The following is a 27,060-nucleotide window of genomic DNA, read 5'->3' on the forward strand; positions in this document are numbered from 1 at the left end:
GTTTTTTTGAAATCCCACAATTGTTTTGGCCCACACGTAAGAAAGAAACTTTTCCAGTTTCCCTCCGTACTTCTAAATTCTGAACACATCTTCAACCAACAAATACACTCCGTCAGAGGCGATGAGCTTTACCTCTTCAATCTACAAATTAAAATTACATTATCAAGCACATTTTTCCACATTATTGAAAAAAAATTCAAATTTAAAGTACTGAACTACAATAACTTCAAATTGTATTAGAAACCTAAACTAAAATATTTTTTTGCTGGTTTTAGACCCACAAAAAAGCAACACTGGATGAAATTATTGATGCAAAAAAGAAACACCGCCTCAATATCATTATTCCTCTTAGAATTATCCAAAGTCTAAATACTGCTAATTTTGGTCAAAAATCAAAGATCCTCCTGGGTTAACCATATAAATGACAAAAGATTATTTTGATTTATTTATTTGTGAAACAAAAAAGAGATCTCACACTACACAAATAAGCAACAGTCAATGAATGCTTTAACGCTGCACTGCGGTAGATTTGTCAAATGAAACTTAATCATTCTGATACACTGTTGTGCTGAAGGGGAACATTAAACTGGGGCATGAGGGCATCTAGGGTGGAGGGTGGTTCATGTAGGCAGGTGAGTGCTGCACCTGAGGGGGAATGTGAGGGGGTGACCCATTTGAGGAGGCGGGGGTCCGGCTGCTGACACGCTCCCAGATTCCAGGTCTACCCAGGTAATCCCACCCCCTCCAGGATTAGCGGGTGATGCCAAAACTGTGGTTACTAGCACAACAAATGGCATTCAGCTTCAGATTTGTGTTGAGTTGCAAATGTTAACATGATTAAATGATAAAATACATACAGGCAACTGTTTTTTCATCATCCATGATCTGCTAATTATTTTTACAACTATGTGGAAAAAATTGGATTTGGTCTGTAAAATTTTGAAATAATTTGAAAAGCGCTCCTCTCAACTCTCCAGAACCCAGAGTGATGTGTTTAATTTGCCTCTCCAGTTCATCCAGCAGTCCAGAGCCTAAAAAGTCTTCTTTTGTTTCTGAATTTTCTAATGATTAATCGTTTCAGGTCTAGGACTCTTATGAATTCTACCTCTTCTTAGCATTCTGAGCATGTTAGCGTATTAGCTTATACCTCTATGCCTCCATGCTGGTGCAACTGTCGTTGATAAACCTTCCATATGGCCACAAATCTGACTCATATTTTTTTTAACCAGACTGTTGTCGTCTTGCACAAGTTAAAACTTTCTGAGCAAAAGACACATATGTTGTTTTGGGTTTTTTTGCCTGGCATGAATCAGTCTAACTTCTATTTGAACCATTGAGTTGAACATTGCTTTAGGTTTTTAACAAATGTTTCATCAAGTATCATTTCTATGAGCTGGAGGTTACGATGGGTCTCATGCAGCTTGTCGAATGTCAAACTGTGGATTTTCATAATATTGATCACATGACTCCCATCTCTGGAAATTGGATTTATTTCTCAAGAAAGATTACATGGACCTCAGTAGCTGCGGTCTGCACTTTCAAAGTGTAACTCTAATTGTAAGTTTTCATTGTTTTGAAGAATCCAAATGTTGGTGCCATATCATATCCCATCATGCTGCTCATAGATTATTAATTTTGGGTTTTATTTTTCGTCATTGTTTTAGCTTCTTTTAGCTTACAATGTTTCCACAGTTTATCCAATCTCTGTCACAAAAGTGTTTTATTTCAATGTACTTGATGCATATTCTGGATCAGAAAAAAACATTAAGGAGGTTTCCAGATAAATTAACCTCCGGTGAACTCACACAAAGACACCAGATGTAAGAGGTGAGCTGTGCAAAGCCAGGAGTGCTAATTTGTGGTCACATGATCGCTTTTGTGTACAGTTACCTAGAAACAGGGGACGAGTTTAATAATGGCTCCACTTTCCCCACTCTACCCTAGAAATGTAGACAGAGAAATTTTTAAACAGCATAGAAAATTTGGTGGCACTCTTGCCTCCCTTTGTTCGATATCCGCAGATTTATCCGAGGACCGCCTGTCTGTCTGTCCGTCCATCCGTCTTCAGACAGCAGCTCCTCCGTCAGACGTGACGTCGTCGGTCCCCCGCTGGAAGAAACTCAGGCAAACTTTTCTATGAGGGAAAAACAACGAGCCCCAGTTCCTCTCTGTCCCGGGACTCTCGGAATGTGCGGACCGTTGCACCTCAACGTTGCACCCCGACGTCGAAATGTTAATACGGTTGTTTTGTTGCATGGACTCCGTGGCGTTTGTGGCGACTATTTGTTTAACATTGCTGGGGAAAGGCTGCGTGTGTGCCGGCCAGGAGGACGACGAGGTCCTGGAGAAAAAACAGCTCATGGAGTTCTACAGTAAGTCCAGACGGACTCCAGTTCCTGCTGCGTCCTTCGTATGCAAAATAAATAACCGCGTCCATAATTTTAATGGATTTTAGAGGTTTATAGAAGTGTATGTGTGTGTCTGTGTGTTTTTATGAGGATGTGTCATTGCAACATTTGCCTATTATGCAAACGTCTATGTGAAGTGAAAGCAATGAAACAGAGAAGTTAATTTTAGGTTTACTTCGGCTCAGAGAAGGCAGTTCATGGTCGTCAACGTTTCACTTAGGGACCATCAACAAATTACTGTTTGAATGACGTCAATTCATTGTTATTTGTTCGTTCTGACTGGCATTTACACGTGGAAATTAGGGTGTAAAAATAGCGTTAATCTCATTTAGTGCTACTTTGTTTGCACAAAAACAAAATTAAGGGCTTTTCAGTAACTTTCATGTCCTGTGACTTAATGACATGGATTTTTGTACTGTGCAGATGTACCTGATTAATTCTAAATGTGTTGTGATACCTGATATTTACTCAAGATTAATTCTAATATATGCACAGAACTAGAGGCCATTTTCAGCAGGTCATTGCCTCGCCAGGGCTGGCCTGTGCTGTCTGACACGCATGTTGACTCTAAATTGGTTTCATGTGGTACCCCCCAATGTTTGATCTAAGCCAACAGCCCCAGACAGCCATCAGTCCTGGGTTCTTGCTGTAGTCCACCACCAGTGTCAGCTGATAGGCAGCCAGATTAAATGTGAATGAGCCTGAATTGCTCCAGATGTGGAACTTAATCATCTGTAAAGCAATCAATGTCTGTTTGTCCTTTGGCGATCTCAACCACCATTAAACAGAATAATGTCAAAATCGGTTAGCACCATAAGAAAGGGCAGTGCCTTGTTTTTTGGCTGCCAAATGTTGTTTTTTTCCTGTTTGGTCACAATATGATGAGTCAGGCTTTGTGGTAGCATCAGAATTCTGGGATAAAAGTGACTAAAAAGAAGACAAAGATGACAATTGGGATTGTGGGTAGCTCTGATGCATGGTGACATCATTGCAAAACCCATGAACCCACCCCTCAAACAACAAGCTCTGGTCCAGTACCAGTAATATGACAGGACAGCTCTTACTGGGCCAACATTGACCCTCTGCAGCAGAAAATGTTTCTTTGTATTCTGAGTGAGCAGCCTGTTCGCTGTAGATTGGTTTGAGATGGTACTTTGACATTGTGATCAAATCTGCTCTCGAAGGGCCCCTGAGGGCAGACTTCCATATGCGCATATGTTAGGTGACACCATGAATGCTGCTTTGATGAGACGTCTGTTTGATGAAAATGCTCCACGCTGCCCATGTGACAAGAAAAAGGCAATCCAAACAAGAGGAAAATACTGGAGTCACAGTCAGAACTGCGATATTTGTATCTTTTTTTTCAGTGCCTAGTTGAGCAACACATTTGGAGAAAATAAATGATGCAGTGTTCATTAAAATATTAACGAAACAGAAGACACTCCAAAATCTTGTGAAAAGAAGCGTGTGTTATGTTTCCAGTCTGATTAAAAATTATCTGGGTGTGTTTCAGTGCCAGTGGGTCACATGACATTGAAAAAAGCCCTTGTCTTTTTTTATGCATTTTTTTTAATATTGCTATTTTTTTAATATATACCACATAAGTAATCAAAATAGCTGTACTACATGAGATCAATTGATCACATTTTAAATACTAATATGGGCTAGTCAGCATAAATGTGTTTAAACTATCGTGTGTCATTTGAGCATTATTTTATTGAGAAACCCTCATTGAATATCAAAACTAAAACTTGTTTTTTGTTGATTCACCTTAACTCAAGTCCCCTCCATGGTCCGAGTACCACAGTTTGGGCCCCTCTGCAGCAGCGTGGTTGGCCTTCCACCTAGAGGTTTTTAGTATCAGTCAGACCATTTAACATGGAATGATGGAAAAATTTTAAAAATCAAACTTCTTGGGTTTCACAGACCCTTGTAAATAAACAGTTTTGCAATTAAAAATTTTGAAAACCTTTTTGTGTGGATAATATTAATGTTTTTTCGCCTAGAAGAGGCATGGCTCAGAGGCAGAGTGGCTGTCTAGCAACTGAAGGGTCGCTGGTTCGATCCTCACTTCCCCCGATGACCATGTTGAAATGTCCTTTAGCAAGATACTGAACCCCTGATTGTTCCTGATGGTCCTGCGACAGACTGGTGACCTGTCCAGGGTGAACCCCGCCTCCCGCTCAGTGCCAGCTGGGATAGGATCCAGCCCGTGACCCTTAACGGATAAACGGTATAGAAAATGGAAGGATGGGATGTTTTTTTGCCCGTGTAAAAATCTCAGTGGCTTCTGGTGGAGGGAGGCCATGGAGATGCTAACTCCTGGGTTGGCCTGCAGAAATACGTCATCCTGTGGCTCTATTCAAATTATAATGTGTGTGTGTGTGTGTGTGTGTGTGTGTGTGTGTGTGTGTGTATTAGTGTAATGGTGTAGTCTGTCCAAGTGTAAACACAGATGAAGACTATCTAGCTATCCAGACGCTGAAATTACACCCCCATAAACACCAGTCAGGGTCACATCATCACCACAAATGATATGAGAATTGAACTGAGATCTTCTCTTCCCTCTATTTGTCTCCTCCAGCGTTACTGACATGAAGGAGGAAATTATATCCTGAGACGTTTCATCACTATCTGTTCAAACTTCCGTGTGCACTTTCAGCAGAGATACACACACGCAGTTAGGCTGTCTTTTTCACATGTTTAAAGACAAAAGGTTCACTTTCATCTACATTTAATGAGAGTGCTTCCTTAATAAACGGAGAGACACCCCCAAGCTGAATCCCAGTCAATTATGTGCAGGCCCCTGTTTGAACTGATATTGCTCATTTGAAACCCTTGAATCTCCTGACATTTATCTTGCAAAGTTTATGGTAAAATTGTTGGTGATTTCATCACTGTTGGTAAGAAAGAACAAGCATTTTTCATTTCCTGTTGAAAACCTGATTCAGGGTTTTTGGAGTTATTAATAGTTGGTGAGAATGCTCAGATAGGCTCAGAACCCCTTGCCTGTCAGCTGGAAAGGCTAGAGAGAGAACCATTGAGCTAAGTAATAGGTATAACATATTTATTAAAGTGTTGTTTTTACAAAGTGATTTTACATTCCAAGCTGCCAGGCCCCCAGCTCAGGTGTTAGACGATGATTCATCTCCTCCCACTCAAGACAAACTTTGCAACACCTTCACATTAGCTCCTCACTTTCTCCCCCCATGTCTCTCACTCCTCTCAACCCTCTCTCCCTTCCCTCACCCACGTCCGTCTTTCCAGAAAAAGGTCTGTTTATCCTGGAGAGTGGGCCACTGAAACGTTGCATCACAGTGGATCGCTCTAACCTGGTCCTGGAGGACTGTGAGCGACCCACACGCCGCATGCTGTGGAAGTGGGTCTCCAGACATCGGCTCTTTAATTTGGGAACCAGCACGTGCCTGGGACTCAACATCTCAGACTCAACGCAACCTCTGGGCACGTTTGAGTGTGACATGGCACTCCCTGTTCTGTGGTGGCGCTGCAGTGGAAACATGTTGTATGGGGCGTCCCAGTGGAAGGTGGCTGTAGCTGGACGTTTGGTGGTGGTCAAGAAAAACTCATATCATGAGTGGAAAAGGTACAACACCCCCAGAGAGGGGCCCTGCTCAAATCCTTATGAAGGTAAACATGAAATATCCAAATGTGTTCTCACATAAAAGCTGGCTTTGTTACTGTAAATCCTCCTGGGTGTGTTGCAGATATCCACACGTTGTTGGGGAATGCACATGGCATGCCCTGTGCTCTGCCCTTTAAATACAACAACAAATGGTACTCTGAGTGTACGACTGAGGGGAGAGAGGACCACCTTCAGTGGTGCGCCACCACCACTCGTTATGATGAAGCTGAGAGGTGGGGTTTCTGTCCGGTACAAGGTAAAGTGTGACACACACACACACACACACACACACACTATCATGTAAATACAGGAAATTCTCTGTATTTTTCATCCTTGGCCCTAATCTTGTATTTTAAAGGTCAAGATCATTGCTTGGAGCCAAAGTTTTTTGAACTTTTTATTCATAAGTGAGAACAATATGAGTACAACCATAAAACAGGTGCAGCTAGCGTTATTACCAACGTGACGAAATCAGTGAAAGGAGCCTGTACAGGATAGACACGTGTCGAACATGTAACTGAAGCGTCATGTTCTGGATGGTTAGTTTCCCATGGTCCCTCTGGTCTCGGCTGTCTCTTCCAGTTTATCTTGGACACATAAAAGAATGTCTCCAGCACAGCGATGTCAATCAGAGTGGTAAATCCACTGAAGCCATGACTTAGTGAAATGTTGAGTTCTCATCACTGCTGGACTCATGCAGATCAACATTATAACAGCAGGTTCAACTCTTAACAACACAGGTGTTCTTCCTCAGCAGCCATGAGATCCCAGCACCCAAAAGTGGCTAAATGCCTCTGTCTGTTATTCCCGTCTCTCCTGTCCCTGCCCTCCAGCTCAAATAAATACGGTCAGCCCTTCCATTCAAAAACCTCATCCAGATGAGATCAGCAAAACATTAATCCATGACTTTGGGAATAAATTATTTGCTTTGATTAGTTTCCTGTGACTTCTCCTGTTAAGTTATCAAAACACACACTCCTACTACGCCCACAGAAAATGAAACTTAAATCAGGGATCCTTTCAATCCAAAGCTGTAGAAAAATATTTTTTTTCGTGGACAGATTTTAACATGGATCAGAATGGATAGTTGCCCTGTAAAATTATTCTTCACCTGTTTTGTAGCTACCAGACACAGCACTGAAATGGTTCTTGTTGATCATTTGGGTTCAAAAAGATGGAAAATACTGGTATTTTCCTTTAAAATGTCCAAATGAACATGGAGACCGCTGCTCCTGCTCCCTCAGGACGGTGCCCTAATGTACATAGTTGTACTTGGCTGGCCAGATCTCAAACCATCCAAAACACTTTTGGGATGAGTGGGAAGAGCGACTGTGGCAGACCTCACCAATACTTTTAGGGAAACCTCCTAAAATAATGGAGGCAGCAAAATAGCGCCCATTGTTTCATCTATAGTGTCACTGAGATTTGTGCACATTCACCCCATAAATATGGTTCAGGGTTAAAACTGTGCAGACCGAGTCATTCTAAGTGTCTTATCACAAAGCCCCACTGTGTTCTTAGATATGAACTTTCCATTATAGATTCCAATTGTGAGCATTTCTGGGAGTCAAACCAGGAACTCCGTGCATGTTACCAGTTCAACTTGTATACCATCGTCACCTGGAGTCAAGCGCTGCTGACCTGCCAGGCTCAAGGTGGAAATCTACTCAGCATCACCAGCCTGGCGGAGCACAGGTACATCAGAGGTATGCAACTGCAGTGCAACACTGGCAGGAGCCATAAAAGCTGCCGAGAGCAATCATCCCCTCATTATTATCAAGACAGGAAACATCAGATTCATTTATCCTCCTGATGATTTTAGTTTCTTGCCACATACATACATGTGCAGCTTTTGATTTGGCTGCAATGTCCACCTCAGTCTGCCTCCATCCATTTTGATCATTTATTAAATGTCTCAATAAGATGAGGGACCGCTTTATATGCAAACTGTTTCCACACAACTGATTCGCTCTTTTTTGTGTTTGTTCTTGTTAGACCGACTGGATAGTGTCGGAGCGATGGTTTGGATCGGGCTGAACCACCTGAAGGATGGTTGGGGGTGGCAGTGGTCTGATGGAGCACCCCTATCATTGGTCAATTTCACTACAGGTGTCTAATTGTGATTATTCTAACTGATACTGTGATTGCAATTTTATTCTGATTGTGAATTTCCCCGTCATGGAACTAATAAAGGAATATTTAATCTAATCTAATTGGTGATATTAGAGGGAATGCTCATCTGTTCCATCACTATCGTCAGTTTCATGACAATATTCATTAAAATGATAAAGGTATTTTTTGGGGATCTGTATCAAAGATGTTTCCTTAAGTCTATAGAGTATGATGTGAAAGCAGTAAATCACAAAATCTTTCATGTAAAATGTTATTTTGACTCATACATAACATTTATTGTATATTTTACCTTGTTGCTATTTTAAAATTGCAGTAGACCATATTATGAATTTAATAGAATTGCTATTAATTGTGTAATCTGCACCAATGTAGAATATTTCATCTTTATGTAAGTTCTTTTGTAGACACAGAAACAGTGGTGTATGGATTTTACTTAGATAAAATGATGATGATAATTTTGCATGTCATAGAGTGTATAAAGTTTACAGTACAGTTCACTGCAGTGTGGAAACAGGTAGGCTTGTAAAAGTGCATACACATCAAAACCAGCTCTAATGGCTCATATGATGTACAGCTTGTGGAGGTTATACTAAAAGCTGTATCTTAATATTTATATATTTATTATTAATTAGATATTAACTTGGCGGCACAGAGGTGCAGTGGTTAGCACTCACTGTATCTTTCTGTGTGAGTCTGCATGTTCTCCCTGTACCTGTGTGGGTTCTCTCTGGTACTCCAGCTTCCTCCCACAGTCCAAAGACATCAAGAGGGGACGAGGCTGATTGATACTCTAAATTGACTGTAGGTGTGACTGTGAGTGTGAATGGTTGTCTGTCTCTATGTGTTGGCCCTGTGATGGACTGGTGACCTGTCCAGGGTGAACCCCGCCTCTCACCCAAAAGCCGCTGGGATAGTCTCCAGCCCCTCCGCGACCCTCAACAGGATAAGCGATAGAAAATGGATGGATGGATGGATATTAATTATGAATTAATTCTTAAAATGTTTTACAATGGGTCATTATTTGGATGTCTTTTGACCAAATGAGCAGGATTTTATAATGTTCATGCAGACTCATTACAAATAGCCTCCTCAAATTGATCTGTGTATCTAGGGACTGGGATATGGTCCAGGGAAGTCTGTTTTCAGGATAATTATCATCATGAAAATAAACCACAGAGACTAAATTGTTCCCCCTAATATGTTCCCATCAGCTTTACCTGCCAGCCCGCTGCAGGACAACAGACAGTGTGGAGTGTACAACTCTGGGGTGGACGGGCGCTGGCAGAGTCTGTCCTGTGAGTCTGCTTTGCCTTACATCTGCAAGAAGACACCAAATGACACCCGGAGAGCAGAGCCACTTGGTGAGAGTGCAAAAGAAAAAACACATACAAAGCCCTGACATGCAGACTTTTCCCCTCCATCCTCAAAGATTTCCTGGCCTGTGTCAGGAATGAATTATGAGGCAAAAATGTCCAAGAAGATATTTTAGCTCTTGTTGCTGTTGGCTTGAACAGCTGCGCTGCACCTGGGGAGAAAACCTCTGACCTTCCTCTTTAATGCGCAGTTGGCGGCCAGACCAAAACAATGTCTGCTGTGGATTTCTGCTATTCTGGTGTGTTCTGTTCTGATTCCTCCTTCCCTCTCCACTCCCAGAGAACTGGCTTTATGTCCCTACATTGTGTGAAGATGGCTGGTGGCCTCATAACGGTTTCTGCTACCGGGTGCTGTCAGAAGTGGAGGCTGGGACCTGGGAGGAGTCTTCTCAGGCATGTGGCTCTCAGAGGGCAAACCTCACCAGCCTTCACTCCCTGGCTGAGGTGGAAACGCTGCTCAATGTCCTGGCTAACTGTAAGGTGCACCATCGATGACAGATGGGTTCGGTTTTTCTTGTGTAGAGAGTTACAAAGGACATGCTTTTGTTTGTGAATGCCATGTTTTGCAGTTTCTGGGGAGAGTACAAATGTGTGGATTGGTCTTTGGAAGCAAGCATCATCACCGACTGTAGAGTGGTCGGATGGCTCACCAGTAACTCTCACACTCTGGCACCAGTACCACCCTCCTCACAACCTGACAGATGCACCACTCTGTGCCAAGGCACAAAGGAAGGTGAGAAAAACCCCATCTATTTTTCCATCCTAAATCTTCACCCTCAACACAATTTATCAGTTGTTGATACTGCAGGCTTTCAGTGGAAAGCAAAGCTTGGTGTTATCAGCACAATGGTAGGAAATTATTCTTTAATGAATGGCCTTCAGAGGAGCTGAATTTTGAGGAAAAAATTAGGTATGGACACTTGTGGCACCCCACAGGAGATGAGGAGACATCATTGATTGTGAATGAAATGTTCAAGGCACTCAACTGTTATTTGCATATTATAGTGGTATGAGCTGCTGAATCTGTGGCCAGGGATGCATTTTAAGATTCAAGATTCAAAGTGTTTATTGTCATATGCACAGTATGGAAACATGTTTCCTTGTACAATGAAATTCTTACTTTGCTGTCCACAGTATGCCTAACAGTGTAAGGAATAAAAAAAATAAATTACAATAAACAAATAATGAAGTAAGGAATTTGAGAACTGCAGAAAATGCTCATCTTGTTCCTTGTTTTATAATAAAGATTTGTGTGAATGCTAGTAATTTCAGAAAAATCTAATTTGGTTTTCATTGATTGATGGATCAGTTCATTGCCTAGTCATTTTGAAACTTAGACCTTTTGTTCACTCCTCTTCAGGAAGGTACCTGGCTGTTAGCATCATGTAATGAACGACTCCCAGCTGTGTGCAGAAAGAGAAGCCAGACTTCAGTTCCTCACCCTGGAGCCTGGGACGAGGGGTGCCCAGAGGTAGAAAGATACTTGTGCGCGCCTGTGTGCGCAGACGCGCACACACAGACACACACACACACACACACACGCACCCAACAATGACTTAGCTGTTGAGATGTGTTTGGCACCTCAAAACAAGGGAAGCCTGTTTCAGCTGTTCTGCCATTGCACTGCAACGTAACCTTTGCCCTGACCCTACACAAGCATTGTCCATCATCACCTGCAATGCATTTAGTTTTGCTTTGTTCAACATTTATTTAGTAACAGTTGATCATTCAAAAGATATTTGTGACTTTGGTTTTTTTGACTTGGTCAAAGGGGACAGGAAAACTTGAGGTTTCTTATTTTTAACTTTGTCTATCAGGAATGTTCCTTGTTACAATAGTTCCACACAGATCTGGACGGGCGGCAAGCGGAGCCACACGACTGCTGCAGTTCAACTTCTGAGCCTTTCCAGGAGCACAATGAACTGATTCATTGGACCAGTGACGTGTTGTCTGGCATTAATGCTGCTCCTTGACTCTGTTTACAAGAATATCAGGCTCTTGAGTCATCCAGCTACTTCAGAGCTTGTGACAATATGCATATCTTGCTTTAATTTTAGCTCTGAATTCCTTCTTCTTGTTAACCTCAGTGAAAGCATCTGGACCCTAAGTGTGGGGTGGGTGTCAGGGACACGGTCGCAGCGCTGCAAATTGACACCACTTGTCAAAACAGCAACAGCATTCACACACACAAACAGGCACCCAGGCCTTGTGACATTAGGTGACATTGATTAGTCCAAAGTTGTGTTGTTCACTAACCTAAACTCCAACAATCAGAATTATCACACAAAATGAAATCTCACTGTCTTTTCATGTTGATATTTTGTTGGTTTTAAGTCCAAAACCTGCTGTGACACTAATACACCAACACATAGAATACACAGAAACCCAAACTAGTCTGGATGGGTTTGAATTTCCCTCACAGCAGGAGAATCACCATGCTGGCATATGGTACTGATACCAAAAGGAAATGTGAAAGATACCCCTGGTCATGTTTACATCATACCAGCCATTTTTTTGAAATTCTGTAAAGCTTTTTTGTATATTTGCACTAGTTTACTATTATGTGCAACTTTAAAGAAGAAAACAAAAATTTGTGTTTTATGATACGATTTTTATGTGGCGTTTTTAATCATTATTGCAAAAAATGCCACGAAATGTATCTGGTAAGTCCTGCTAAATGTAATAGTACTGTCTTTGTTAGTTTAGTCGAGTTCTTCTTATCATGTGGGAATTTACCATATTTGATGAACTGATTTGATCTTGTGCAACACAGAAAAAAAAGGTTTCATAAAGAACATCGCTGGTGTTTGATTTGTGGATTGTTCTGCGACTGGTGTTGCAGGGCTGGAAGCGCCATGGCCACTCCTGCTACACTGTGACCAGTCATGCGCAGAACTATCAGGATGCTCTGATGGGTTATTACTGCAAGGCTCCTCTCCTCACTGTAGAAAACAGGTGAATAAATCACCTCCTTATTGAACTTGTTTCAAAATGAATTTTGTTTCATTGTGGCAAACACTTGCCAAAGCACGTCTGCCCTTTTCTTTGTGTCCTGCTGGCAGGTTTGAGCAGGCATTTGTCAACAGTTTGTTGAGTGACATTGGGGCCAACAGTAGCACGTACTACTGGATTGGCCTGGTGGACGAGCAGAAGAAGGGAGAATACAGCTGGCGTCCTCACAATGGCTCCACTCTGCCCCTCACCTTCACAAACTGGAACAAACATCAACCAGGTAGAAAAAAATCACTGGAATGTTTTAGTTTGCGAGTTATGAATAGTTATGGTTGTGTGTTGCAGGGATCTGGTATCGATGTGAATTGTTTGTGTGATTTGACTCTTCTCTCCTATCCCAGCCAGCATTGGTGGTTGTGTTGCGATGTCAGGTGGGACTGCTCTTGGTTCCTGGGAGGTGAAAGACTGCAAGTCTCACCAGGCCTTATCAATCTGCAAGCAGAGCATCAGCAGTTACCTGGACGTCCAGCTGCCAGAGCCCCACATCAACGCCTACACCTCCTGTCCTCCAGGGTGGGAGTCGCAATCGGGACTCCTCTACTGTTTCAAGGTTGGATCATCAGGTTTCTGTCTTTACACCAACTGATAAATTGATTTTTGTTTCAACTCGAAACACACAGGTCATGTTTGTTTGTTTAGCTGCTGTCATGTGTACTGCAAAGAACATCCTTTAAAACACGAGTTTGTTTTTCAAAACTGGAAGTTTCATGAAACCCAAAATGTTTGAGATTTAGCATAATTTTACTACAAGGCCGTAATTTCTGTGTTCAGCTGTCTGCCTATACAGATGGATCACCCCCCCCCCCCTTTCTGGATTGTCAAAATAAGTTTTTGTAAAAAAAAAAAAGTATATTTTTTGTGAGTAAGTAAATATATTTTCATTGAAAAAAAAGTCCTAAATCAACAACATAATTATTTGAAAAACTGATTTTTTTCTGAATGAATGGTAGGTTTTCATGAAAATAAATTATTCCGACCTTGTTTTTTCTGGCTTGATATGAAATTTTCTTTTGTATACATGAAAACGTCTCTCGTTCATTCAGAAAAAATTATAATTCTCCCAGGTTCATGCATATGTGCACATACAGTACTAATTCAAATTGGAAGGGGAATCTTTATATAATACCTACGCAGACATGTTTATATGCAAAAGCTGTGATGTTAGTTTGGTTCCATTTATAAAAATCATGCCAACATCTGTGTATCCACTGACAGTGACTGTGACTGTGGTGTGCTAAACCGACACTCATCAGTTGACGGCATCTGTTGCTCCTCTAGGTTTTCCACGATGAGAAAGTCCTAATGAAGCGTTCGTGGGTGGAAGCAGACTTCTTCTGCCAGGCCCTCGGGGCACAGCTGGCCAGTTTCCACCACTATGAGGAGCAGGTGTTTGTTAAGCAGCTCCTCAGTACCATGTTCGAAGGGTTGGTACCGCCTTCTGGGCCTCGTTAGTGCAGGAATGTGATGGAAGCTAGTAGATGTCACAGTTGAGGTGTTTTTGTTGTTGTTGCAATAAGTTGATAATTATTCCATTGTGAGGATTGTTTAGGATTGTTTACAGATGATTACTTTTCACAGGGAAAACCACATTAGTTATAAAAGACTTTAATGAGCCTTGTAACCAAGTCATCACTTGTTCTTTGTGAGATGTAATATTTTGCACTGGGTACAGTTCTATGTTGGAAATTTGGCAAATGTCAAGTTTTTGTCTTATTTACGTTGTGAGTTTCCTTAATTTGCTAGCTGTTTGATTTACTGGTCATTTTCTTCTTGTTACTTGATCTCATAAACATTTTATCACGATAAATTGTGCTATCTCAAAATTTACTGTTTAATAGTATCAGGGTGTAAAAATCAAAAAAGAGATTTTATATTAATGCAAAATGCAAGCAAGTAAATTGTTTTTTTATTTTATTTGACTCTTGCTTATGTCTTTTTTAGTGGACAGGACACTTAACAGTTCAAAAGTCAAAATTTGAAGAGTTGCTCCGATGTTGCAGTGTGTTTGTGCTCTGCTGCATCTTTTCAGAACAGAGGGTCGCTGGTTTTGGGTTGGCTTAAACAAGAGAGACCCTGAACATCCTGGATCCTGGGAATGGTCTGATGGTTCTCCTGTGAGTAAAAAGAGGTGATCGCTTATCTATCTTCATGAACATTAAATTAAGAAGATGTATTAATCACTGTTTGCAGGTAGTGACATCTTTCATAGAGGATAAGAATGACGAGGACGACAGGAGGGACTGTGCTGTTTACAGTGTCCTGACCAACCGCATGGTGCCACAGGCCTGCGATACCAAACACGAGTGGGTCTGTAAGCTATCCAGAGGTAAAAACCCTTACACCAACTCTGTCCACACAAAATGTCGAACCTGAACACACCACGGCTGCATTATTTACCACACTTTCCTGTATGTTACAGGGGATAAACTGAAAAAACCCTACTGGTATACAGAGCGTGAGTAGAATTCTCATTTGCTTTTTAGGCACTTGTAATATTTATTGGCTTCATTCATGAAATGTTGTCCAAAAAATGTGTTCTTACACACTGTAGGATTTATTTTTCCTCAATAATAATGAATAGCTTTAAACCACACCATGATTAAGCTCACCAAAAGAGTGACTGTGCATTTCTCTATAAATGTTCTTACAAACTGCAAAAGTTAAAAAAGAAGCTGATTCATAATGAAGTTATACCACAAGCTGAAGCAGGTTTTAGTTAACAGTGAAACACACAAACTGTGGAAGAACTTACATTTAATTAAGATCTAATATGTAGATAAAATATTTTTGTTTATCTGCATTTTAATTTTAAAGCTTCATCAGCATTTTGTTTTTCAATGTAGTGTGTGAACTTTAACTCAACTGATACTATACTTCATATACTTTATATACTTGATATTTGTATTGTATCATCATTGCCTAAACATACCTATTAAGGCATCTGTTACACCTTAAAATCATGTGAAGTGGCCTTCTGAAGCAACAATAACATCGTACCATCATTAATCAATATTGTATTACATAACAGTGGGTATTACAGTAGTGCTGGTGGCTCTTCTACAGAGAGCGAACCCTGGGTGTTCTACCGTGGCGCCGAGTACCTGCTGGCCAAGCAGCCTTTTGACTGGGACTCCATCTCTCTGGCCTGTCAGATGATGGGAGCCCACCTGCTGTCCATCCACTCCAGGGAAGAGCTGCACTTCATCAAGGAGCGCTTGCGCCGGGTCTGTTTTTCCGTTTTAATATGAGCTAGAAAACCAATATTATATATACTGCATATAAGAGTTGTCTCCACCTCTGTACTTGCATTACCTGAATTTATTTCAAGATTTACATTTATTAGAACACAAGGGGAAATCTGCCAGTGTGAGAACACCATCCCACCTAATTACAGTAACAAATGGATGCCAAGTGCATTGGACATAAACACCTTGTTGAGGATTCAGTGAACAGGAGAACAATTTCATGCATGCTACACAGCCAGGGAAATGTACTTTGGAGGGGGCTTTTCTTCCCTGAATGGCCCACTAGACCTATTCTTCCTAACTGTTCACACTCAGAGAAACACAGACACCAGCATGAACAAGTGTCCACAATTCACACATTCTCTTCTCATTCAAACTCAAGTGTTTGCAGACACATGTCAACAAGCTAAAAACACACTTCATATGTAGGCACTTTCATGCTCCAATGCCTCCATACACAGGCTGTTTTCGGTAGCCGCGTGTTGGATCCGGCTTAAGAAATCTCTTGTGTTATTGAGGCGTCTGTGGTATAAAAGGAACAAAACAAGGCACTGAAAGAGGTGAAGTACAGGCCAAGGAGACTGCCTGAATGGCTGCTCAGCTCTGAAAAGCTGATCTTCCAACCCAATGAGGAGAGTTGAAGTGAAATTAAGTTCTTTTTCATCTTGTTTTCTTTTCCCTTGTGTCTCCTCAGCTCTCCCTCGGCCCGACTGACTGGTGGATCGGCCTTTCTTTTAGCAAGCATGAAGAGGAGGTCAGGTGTGTGTGTTTCTGGAGACTGTTAATCATTTCCCTTTTTAACAATTTAGTTCACCATGATATTTGCTGGTGGTTTTAATTACACATTTTTGGTTGGGCAAATGTAAACCCAGGAAAAGCCCCAAACTGGATTGTATTACATAGTGAGTGATGTCAAAGAGTTTAATCATTGTCTCCAGCTGTCCAATCTCCATTTGACATAATTTTCCTACAAGTGGGTGCATCAAGTGATGTAATGGCAAGGTCCACGTCCTCTTTGAATTGGGTGTGGTGTTTCTCTAAGGCCATTAGAGGACACTGGTCCTTGGCTGTACTGTACCTTTGCATTACGCACATGGTGTCTTGAGTGTTACTTTTTTGGGCCATGGGATTATTACATGGGGTTATTACAACCAAGGACTTCAGGGCAAAGGAAAGGCAACAGTGTGGTTCTTTTTGGGATCAGATCATGTGACACAACTAAAAATGGATATGCACAAAAAGCTGCTGGTGCCTTTATTAATTAAGAAATATGAAATATCTAAACTCAGAATGCGCTTGTCACAGGAGATGCGTGACACCAAAGTTTGGCTGAACTGATCTGAGGCAGAACATCGTTTTAGCTGTACAACCAAATCCGTGGTGTGTTTGCAGGTGGAGTGACAAAACTGAAGTCAACTTTCAAAACTGGGCAGACTTGAGTGATGACCCTAGGAAAAATGGGTTGTGTGTCACAATGTCTTCATCATCAGGTAAACACACACACACACACACACACACACACACACACACACACGTTCTTGTATAAACATGCTATAGAGTGTGTTGAGAGTTTGCTTGCGTGTTGCAGGAAAATGGTCAGCGAGTAAATGCAGTGATCTCCATGGATATGTTTGCAAGAGAAAGACTGTGTCTGTGGTGGAGACCCCCAGGGAGCCGCACTACATTGGAGGATGTCCTGAGAAATGGCTGTACTTTGGACACAAGGTTCGCGCACACACACACACACACACACACGCAAACAAACGCACAACATACACACAAACAGACACACTTACATACATGCTACACACTCCATACACACATGAATTACTGATTGAGACACAACTCATTTGAAAGAAGAGTGCTGAATATACTACAGGGCACTGGGAGAGCGAGCATATCTTCACCACGGCATTGTGACCTCATCAGATTTAGCCCTGGATCAATAACAAATCTTAACAAATCAATCCTTTGATAGCTGGTAAAGGTGTAACTGTATTACTGAACAATGCCTGTTTTTTTCTGACTTCATTTTGCGCTGTATTTTTCAGTAGCAACAGCCACAATGGCTGACAGTGATAAAGAAACGATCTTGTTTTTCAAAGCAGAGTAAGAGATTCCTTCCTCACTTTCTGGATAGCAACGGTTTTATGGAGGGAGATTACACAATAATGAACACCTCCAAAGATCTGTCAAGGGAAATTTCTCAGTTTTCAACTTCTAACCACTATTGGCTTGTTCTGCGGGTAGAATCTGTCACGTCTTGTACTCTGTAGAACCTTCGACCATCAAAATGCATCATGTCATATTAAGTACAAGAGGAAAAATCTATATCCATCAAGGTTGTGTGGTGTAATTTCCTCCCCATCAATGTTGTAAGTTCATTTTATCAAAAAGTGTGTCCTCTTAGCTTAGGTACAACAGTAAATACATCTTGAGTTCATTGTTGTAGCTAGCTATCAACTCTGGAAAAAGTACAAAATGAAAAAAGTGTAATTTTACCCCGGCTGCTCACTCCCTCAACCTACATCAGACAATGTTCCTAGTTCCCAGCTGAATCTTGAGTTGAGGCAGGATGTTTGTGTTTACATTCACTGTTCCAGAGCAAGTTGTGTTACACCCCCCCCCCCCCCCCCCCCACCGACAATGCTCAAGCTGAGTCAACCACGATGAGGCGTAGGACCAGCAGCATTCATTTATATAAATAGATGTCATCTAGTATGAGAAAGGAAATGTTCTCACTCCTGTCAAAATGTTGTTTCTCTCAAAAACGGTGACGTTTGCATGCTGGTATCCACACTGTAGGGAGGAGTTGACACATGCGTATAAGGCATGCCCACAGCTGAACACCCAGAGGGTAAAAAAAACCAAAACTCAACTGATGGATATCAAATACTCCAAATAATTTATAACCCTGTCCAAGAGTGGTAACATGACATCTGCTCCCAATCTCTTCACCAGTCACTGTCTGTGTTTGTGCTCACTGTCTGTTGCTTTTTTGACTGTAATCCCTTTTTATCACAAGCATCCTCTCCCGAAACATTTCTTGTGCCTTTACATAAACTCAATACTGCATATGTTCTAGCAAACCAATCACAGCCAGCTGGTGAATACCCTACCACACTCCAGATGTAGAGGCTCTGTATAGTGTGAGATAGAGAGATTAATCAGGCCCAATCAGCCCTCTGTGAACTCGTTTGATGAGGGCTTGAACCAACAGTCAGAGTCACGTACTCCGCCCTTAAATCAGCTGTCTTTCTTTATATTTATCTGTCAGAGGCGATGACATCACATCAGAGTGGGGTATTCACTTTGTGCGTGCGTGCGTGTGTGTGTGTGTGTGTGTGTGTGTGTTGGTAGTGCCTCCTGCTTCACCTCCCTGGTAGTCCTAAGGAAGGAAAGAGTTGGAAGGATGCCCAGTCCATCTGCTCCTCATTTGAAGGCTCACTGGTTGCTATAGAGGACGAGATTGAACAAGGTGAAAGATGACTAACCTCCAATGGATGTTTCATACTCAAGCAGCGTCAGTCTTTATCAGCACAGCTCTGTAACATCACGAAAGAATAATTTGTGCTTCTGGTTTTCCTGTTGTCATGGCATCATTTTTGCAGCCTACATCACCATGCTGCTCCAGGGCAGCTCTGTTGGGGTTTGGATTGGTCTGCGGGATGAAGACACCATGAAATGGACAAATGGGAGAACAGTCAGCTACACCAACTGGTCTCCGATTGAACCAAAGAGCTATCTCACTGTAAGCTCCTGGGAATGTTCCAGATTGAGCTACATTTTTAACCATCTTCTAAATATTTAGCATACAGTTGTCTAATTTTATTGTGCATGAGTGTCCAACCACAAGATCAGAAATTAATATAGTAATAGTAATAATAATAGTAATAATAGTTTCATTTGGCCAAAGTATGTGCATTTCTGTTCCTGCGGAGCTTCTAATGTGGGCAAATCCACCTACATACACGTATAACAATTTTTCAGTTCCTATCTGTCCAGGCTGTTTGACACTGGATACTAAAACATTTACATAGAAACCTCCACAATATCAACCTGCTCTCTACTTTTCTACACAAGTATTTTTACTCCTGATTGAGCAGTGAATGTGTGTACTTTTCCCACTGCTGGATGTTCTTACCAAAATGCTCTTGGGCAGTTTACATCAGTACTTGCATTTTAGTGAGCTTTTTCTCTTGAGATGAATTCTTTGGCGCATCTCCGGATGTCTGAAAGAGCTGGGACGTGGAACTTGTGTAACCTTGGACTTGGAAATGCACTTGGAAATGTTGATTAATTGCAGGTGTCATCATTGTGTAATCACCATTTCAAGCTTTGGTTGAAGAGAACTGAGATGACACTCACTCATAAATGTGTACTTGTGTATATGTACTGATTTTGTTTCTACGAACCTGCAGGAGGAAGAATGGCTCAGTGGGTTTGCTGATGAATCACTGTGTACTGTTCTGTCCAACAACCATAACTTCCACCTGACAGGGAAGTGGTACGATGAGAGGTGCAGCGAGGACGGGTATGGCTTTGTTTGTCAGAAAGCTCAAGGTAACTTTTCCTTCATTCATTTTCCCTTCATCCACGCATCAGTGTTGTTTTTTTTTGTTGTGAGACCAAATCCTGTGTCTGATACATCCCTTCCCTTCCTTGACCTCAGGCTCTGACCCTCAAAATATATAACAATTCTATTTTTAGCCAGTATTTCAAGGTTCCGGTGTAGCCAGCGGACGTCCGGTCCAAGACTTGTTCCATCCACCGCTCATTGTTTACAATCCATATAGCAACTTCAGATATTTGCAAGAAGTTGAAAGGCGATGAATATGACCATATTGTTCCATAAGTAGCCGTCTCTTTTGCACTCCACACAGACTGTTTATGTGGACACAACTGAGACCTGCCGAAGCATGATTGGTCAAAGCTACTCAGACGGAAAATGGGAAGCAAAAGTTTCCCTGTCCCAATATTTTTTCCCCCTTGCCTACAGATTCTGTATTTATTTGCAGAATCTGTTTGTGGAGATTAAAACAGACACAACAATTCCCCATGAGCAAGCACGTCTGCTGTTTCTTACTTTCATCATCCATGACTGAAATAACCGCAGTGCTGACATATGCTGGTGGAAATTGCATCGGAAAACTCAATTCAGTTGTGTCTGGGTTGGTAACTATTATCCAGTGGCAGTTAAAATGATGTGACTGGTGTGATCAGCAGTTAGAGCTCAGTGGTCTTTACATCCGTCCTCAGGAACAGCATCGGAATGACTGCTGCTTCGTTACTTCAAAGTAGATCTTGTAAAGATTTAATTGAAAGAAACGAATCAAAATAAAGCCTGACTAAGTATGTATGATTGCAGTTTTTATGCAGAATGAATTGATGCTTTATCGTGTTGCTCTATAAAAGACTAGCAAATACTTTGGTTGTTTATGACTTTAGATTTAATCAGCTACGCTTAGTTTAACAAGACTGTATCGAGGCCAGTAATGTGAATTAAATGAAATTGTTGTACATAAAACAGTCAGTTGAGTCCATGAGGTATACACATCACAAACATGAACTAAATTAAATAACCATTCTGGTATCTCACTGTCTTGACTTCTGTTTTTCCATCATAGATACATCCAAACCTCCCACCCACTCCTACCACCATCCTCTCCCTGACAGCCTTGAGTACCGGAGCCGCAGTTACAAGGTCGTGTCTGGCAACATGAGCTGGTACGATGCCATGCATATGTGCATAGAGAGTGATTCGGACCTAGTGAGCATCACAGACGCCTACCACCAGGCTTTCCTTACTGTCCTTGTCAATAGATTGGCTGTCCCCCACTGGATTGGACTCTATAGTCAAGACGTGAGTACCCTCTCATGCGTGTGCGCTTTAAGGTTTAGGGAAGTGGTTAATCGACCGTATTTATATGACACCTTTCCACCTTGGTGGTACTCAAAGCACTTGATGTCGCTGCCTCATTCACACGCTGAATGAGTTGCTTCATAACCTGTGACACAGTCACCATGCGTGAGGATCAAAGCAGCAACTCTTCGGTTGCTCGACTGCCACTTGATCCTCATGCCATGCTGCCATTTAATGCTGTGTCATGTTCATGAATTTCAGATCGTTTGCATTCATGAGATACAGTTTGGTATTTGGGTTTGAAACTTGTCATGCATTTGTTTAAAGTTTGTTTTCATCTCCATAACATTAGCATCTTAAAATGGTGAACCCACCTGCTCGGGTTGATAATCTGAATCATGATTAGCACCTGACATGACTTAATGATACAAATTATGAGAATGTTACACTGTCACACAGTTTGGTCAAACAGTCAGAGCTTCTCATGAGAGCAAAGATGGCTCATAACTGGGTCTGAGCAGCCAGACGATAGTCACTTACATCTGCCTGGCACGTCACCTGACATTTGGAGCATTATTTAGTTCATGTCCAAAGATGTGCTTCTTCCCCAGCAGACAGTCAGAGCCTTAATATTTGGAATTAACTGTCACTGAGCCCTGTGGAATGTCTTAGTCATGGAGTGAAAGGAGCACAAGACATGAGGAAATGGATTTTTCCTTCTGCGTCACCCTTTTTTTTTGTTGTTGTTTTTTTTGTGTCTGAACTATTAGATTTCTGTCTGGTTTGTGTTTCTGCCTAATTTGTTCTTCTAACTTAGACCTGTGCACATAAAAAAAACACTTGTATACATCAAGTCACAGACAATCTATATTTGATACAGGGCTGCAAAATTCATCCAAAGTAAATGCAATATGACTTACTGCAAATTTCTGTTGTCCATTGTGTGTCAGAATACCATTTTTAGATTGTATATTGTAGTGCTGCAGAGATCTGTGTTTCTACTGACTTAAGCAAACATCTTTGCTTGATACTGAACAGCACAGAAATCACAGCATCGTGCATTGAGAATAATATTGTAAAAAAAAATTCTATCTGATGTTGCGAACACCTCAGCATTTTCAGTATCAGTCAAATTCATTGGAATTTGATATTTTTTCAAAATTGCGCAACCCTACTTATTACTTATCAAAGCATAGAAAGGTTATACTTCTGATTATTTTCTGCTGTTATTTTGTGACAAACCATTATCTTGCTATTAAATACGGTATTGCAGCATAATAGCATTTAAAAAGGAATCCCAATTACAGCCCATCTTGGCTTTCACACGATTGAAAACAATTTAAAATGTTTAATTATTGTCATGTGAGCAACAGGGAACTGATTCACACACTGCAGGACTCTTTGAACCCTTATATGTGTGTGTGCGTGTGTGCGTGTGTCTAAAATAAATTAAATTGAATTATCAGCAGACCCATGTTCCTCTGACTTTCATGGCTGTGCTCGCTTACAGAACGGTATCAATTATCAGTGGTCGGATGGAAGTGATACCGTGTACACACACTGGGACGCGGCTGACGACGATGATGACTTTGTGACGGGAGAGTGTGTTTACATGGATGTGAACGGAGGCTGGCGGCGAGCTGACTGTGAAGCGCTGCTACCGGGAGCCTTGTGTCATATCCCTCCTCCGAGTCAGTGATGCTTCTGTCAAATATGTGAATGTAAATATCAGGTTGTGGGTTCAGTGTGAAAATACGCTTCTGTCTTTCTGTCGTGCTTTCTCACAGGGAATAAGCCTTTTGTCTCGTATGAGTTGGTATGTCCATCTACGTGGGTGAAATTTGGACATGGCTGCTACAGTTTTGAGCCTGTGGTGCAGAGACTTACCTTTGAAGAGGCCAGACAGCACTGCAGACAGAAAGGTAGGTGGAGTATTCATGACCTGCATGGTAATTAGCTGTGAAATTTCAGCATTGTTGTTGCTTTTACAACAAAGTCATGATTGAGATTGTAAAGATAAATACATCTTCAGCACAACCATACGTGTGTGGGTGTGGGTGAATAGTGTGTAGCCAGCCTTCTGTCTCCAGGGTAGAAGAAAGTTGTGTTCATATTATGCTTTTCCAGTACTGTCACTAGGTCCATTTTGTACGCATGGACTCTTTGGTGTGTTCTTCTCTTTGTCTTGTTTTAAGGTCATAGGAGAGTGGCTGTTGTGCGCTGTTCAAAATGTATAGCACCTCCAGGAAAAGATAGATAGATAATCGCAATAGAATTGACTTGACACTCCCCCTACAGGTTAGATGGAGATACTGCACCAAAATGCACCAAGCTTTAGATAAATGTTAGTTCCAAATGGAAATATGCTTTCTAGTTTAGGCTGTAACTTTCCTGCTATTTTCAGAGGTGTAGTTCATCATTTTGGGGTTCAGTCAAGGATCAACTCAATGTTCACATCTGTAGTAAAGAGGTAAAAATCTAATAACCTTTAATTCACAGCTTCTGCCTTTTCTGTTTAAACCTGAAAATTAAAAGTGTCAAAGGTTGATATGTGCAGGACTGTTGGCTAACTGAGGTTTCTGCTTGCAGCCTTGTGGGCACTGTTGCCTCACAGCAACACATCGGTGTGAATGTTCTCCTTATGTCTCTGTGGCTTTTCTCCAGCTTATAACCCCAAATCTTCAAAAAACCCTAAAGTGAACAGTAGCAGTTAGTTTGTTTGGCCTCTTTCTCTTTCCAGTTAACTCCTCTGATGTTCTGTCCATTGAGAGTGAGACGGAGAACCGCTTCGTTCTGGAGCAGCTGTGGTCCTCAGGGTTCCTTCACCAGAACATGTGGTTGGGGCTGTACTTCAATGTTGACAGTGAGGATCTATCTGTGTAACACCTGCTTGGATCACAATTAAATCACATGACATTGACATGGACTTCTGCTCTTAGCTGACTCTGTGGGCTGGGTGGATGGCTCCCCCATGGACTACACCAACTGGCCCGACAAAGCTCCAGATTTCAAGCTGCTGTCTGATGATACCTGCGTCACTACCAGGGTGGTTGACGGAGTGTGGCACTTGTCAGGGTGCTCTGAGCGCCTCGGCTTTGTCTGCAAAGGTATCTCAGGTAAACTGAAATGGCGCTGCAGCGAGGAACTCCCACAACCTACAGGAATGTGTTGTAGTAATAAGCAAACCACGGGTATGGGTTGGTATTTTTTGTGCGACATGTTTTGAATGTTCACCTCATGCGGAACAGTCAAGGTACAAAAAGTAATGACAGGAATGCTTATTTAAGGTTTTTTTTTTTGTAACTTAAACTTTTTGGTCTAATATTGTCTTTTTTTCACTCTTAATGCAGTATGTTTGGGTTCTTTTGCAGATGTCGTCACAGAGGTGGACGTGGAACCATTAAATGGTAAAATACTCTTTAATTTGGCTGACTGTAAAACTTCCTGTCACTTCATCTTAAGTGTTGTTGATTAGTTTTTAGCAATATTTAATGATCATGTTTCTGTCTGATACTGAGGCAGAGAAATTAAGTTTGAGTGGACGTTGGCAATTCCGTCTAGTTTTTCAGAAAACCCTCTGGTTTATGAGGTTGGGTAAAAAAATGACAAAAGATCTACACTTTTTTTTGTCTAGATGGGGTAAGGAGGTGATGACTATTAGTAACTAAACATGTCTGAAGGAATACATCTCATATTGTCTGTTTTATAATATGATTTCTAATATGTTCTATCATTGACGTACAGCAGAATCACACCTGGACTTAAATGCATTAAAACCAAATTAATGACGGCATGCAAGCTTGAGTGCGTGTCTTCCTGTGTGTTGCAGGTCTTCATCATGGCATCATCCCCGCTGCAGTGCTGGTGGCTGTTCTGATCTTTGCTCTGCTGGCTGGAGCCTTGTGGTTTGCTTACAGGAGGAATGCTGCCCGTTTTCGCGGGCTGCCAACACTCGGCAGCGCCTATTACAGACAAACCAGCTCCCAGGCTACAGAGTCAGATGGAAATGTGCTGATAACGGACCTGGAAGCTCACTCAGGAGAATAGCATCGAATAACTTCACGTCCTCTGATGTTCGCACGTTCTCTCTCAACATTTCACCATTGGGTACGAACGCCAGATGACACTGTGAAGCTGTGACTCCTCAGGACAGCGGTGAGATGACGACTGCAAACGCTTCTTGATTGGATTTGTGAATGTCTTTGAAGGATCCCAGTTGGCCATAAAATATATTTCATGTGTTGACACTGAAGATCCCTCAGTTGAATATTTGAAGACAATATGTTGAAGTTTACATGGGAGTGGTGAAGAGGGGATGCTGGAGTGCCTTTAACCTGGTAACACAACACTGTTTGTTGTCATGCATATGAGGATTTAATCCATTTTAACAAGGATAACAGTATTTAGGGCAATAAATATGTTTTAAGAGCAAGATAAGGTTTAATATTGGTCTTCTTGTCAGGTTCACAAGTGTCCTAAAATGTTTTCAAGATTGATTTACAAAAATAAACAGCAATAATGTAATATACTTGTATATTCGAATCAGAATTCAGGAGCTGTTGGGGCTGTACATGTGGTACAACTGTTTATACAGTATTACTATCAATTTATTTATATATATATATGCTGTATATTGAGTTTTTTGTATGTTCGAAACTAACAAAATATGTAACTGATGATTGGATGTGTTTTGTGTTTCACCTTTCAAAGCAAATTATGAGATGTATTTTGCACAGTTTGTGTTAATAAATTCAAGGTGGGCCCAACAGTTCTGGTATTATCATTGTATGAAATAGTTGGTGAATGTAAAAAATAAAATACAAAGGAAATTGAAACCCCTTTACAACACATGGATTACTTTATCCATTATGGGTTGTGTGTGTGTGTGGGGGGGGGGGGGGGGGGGTACTGGGACCTAACCCAGCTGACTTTGGGCAAGAGGCAGGGTTCGCCAGTCCATCGCAAGGGCATCAAGAGCAATCAGGTTCAGTATTTTGCTCAAGGATACTTGGACACGGTCACCGGGGGAAGTGAGAATCGAACCAACAACCCTTCGGTTGCTCAGCGGCCACTCTACCTCCAAGCCATGCCGCCACTTTGATAATGTAGTAACTTTAAACCCTATACATGATAAGGACCGACTGTTTCTCCATATGGGGAAAAAAAAAACCAGTCAAAACACAACTGAACACCAGTGTCACAAACCCTGGCATGGAGATTACAGGAGCAGAAGATCAGTCGCAGAATTCTGACTATGATCTGAGAATTATGTCTTTGATCTCAAAATTCTGTCTGTGATATCAAAATTCAAAGAAAGAACATGTATAACATATACAGTACAATAAGCAGAGTCCTAATCATATCACATCACTTTTGTTGGTGA

The 27,060-nt window shown here is 41.5% G+C and overlaps 1 protein-coding gene across 1 annotated transcript; it reads left to right on the forward strand.

Moving 5' to 3' along the window:
• The first annotated feature begins 1,921 nt into the window (after positions 1-1,921).
• pla2r1 (phospholipase A2 receptor 1) lies at positions 1,922-26,510 on the forward strand. Its single transcript, XM_086180462.1, has 30 exons — positions 1,922-2,372; positions 5,676-6,056; positions 6,134-6,307; positions 7,593-7,757; positions 8,047-8,160; positions 9,396-9,545; positions 9,838-10,032; positions 10,127-10,290; positions 10,918-11,028; positions 12,400-12,512; positions 12,620-12,789; positions 12,911-13,119; positions 13,848-13,993; positions 14,599-14,683; positions 14,760-14,895; positions 14,989-15,024; positions 15,633-15,793; positions 16,509-16,573; positions 17,207-17,304; positions 17,403-17,539; positions 19,175-19,292; positions 19,426-19,565; positions 20,236-20,377; positions 21,442-21,677; positions 23,188-23,368; positions 23,465-23,599; positions 24,418-24,540; positions 24,617-24,793; positions 25,049-25,084; positions 25,507-26,510. Exons 1-30 carry the CDS (start codon positions 2,231-2,233, stop codon positions 25,722-25,724), a joined length of 4,458 nt encoding a protein of 1,485 aa, XP_086036588.1. The 5' UTR covers positions 1,922-2,230; the 3' UTR covers positions 25,725-26,510.
• The last annotated feature ends 550 nt before the right edge of the window (positions 26,511-27,060 follow it).

This window comes from Aulostomus chinensis, chromosome 2, assembly GCF_037954235.1.
Source record: "Aulostomus chinensis isolate RoL2024-O1b breed Wild chromosome 2, RoL_Achi_v1.0, whole genome shotgun sequence".
Taxonomy (NCBI): Eukaryota; Metazoa; Chordata; class Actinopteri; order Syngnathiformes; family Aulostomidae; genus Aulostomus; species Aulostomus chinensis.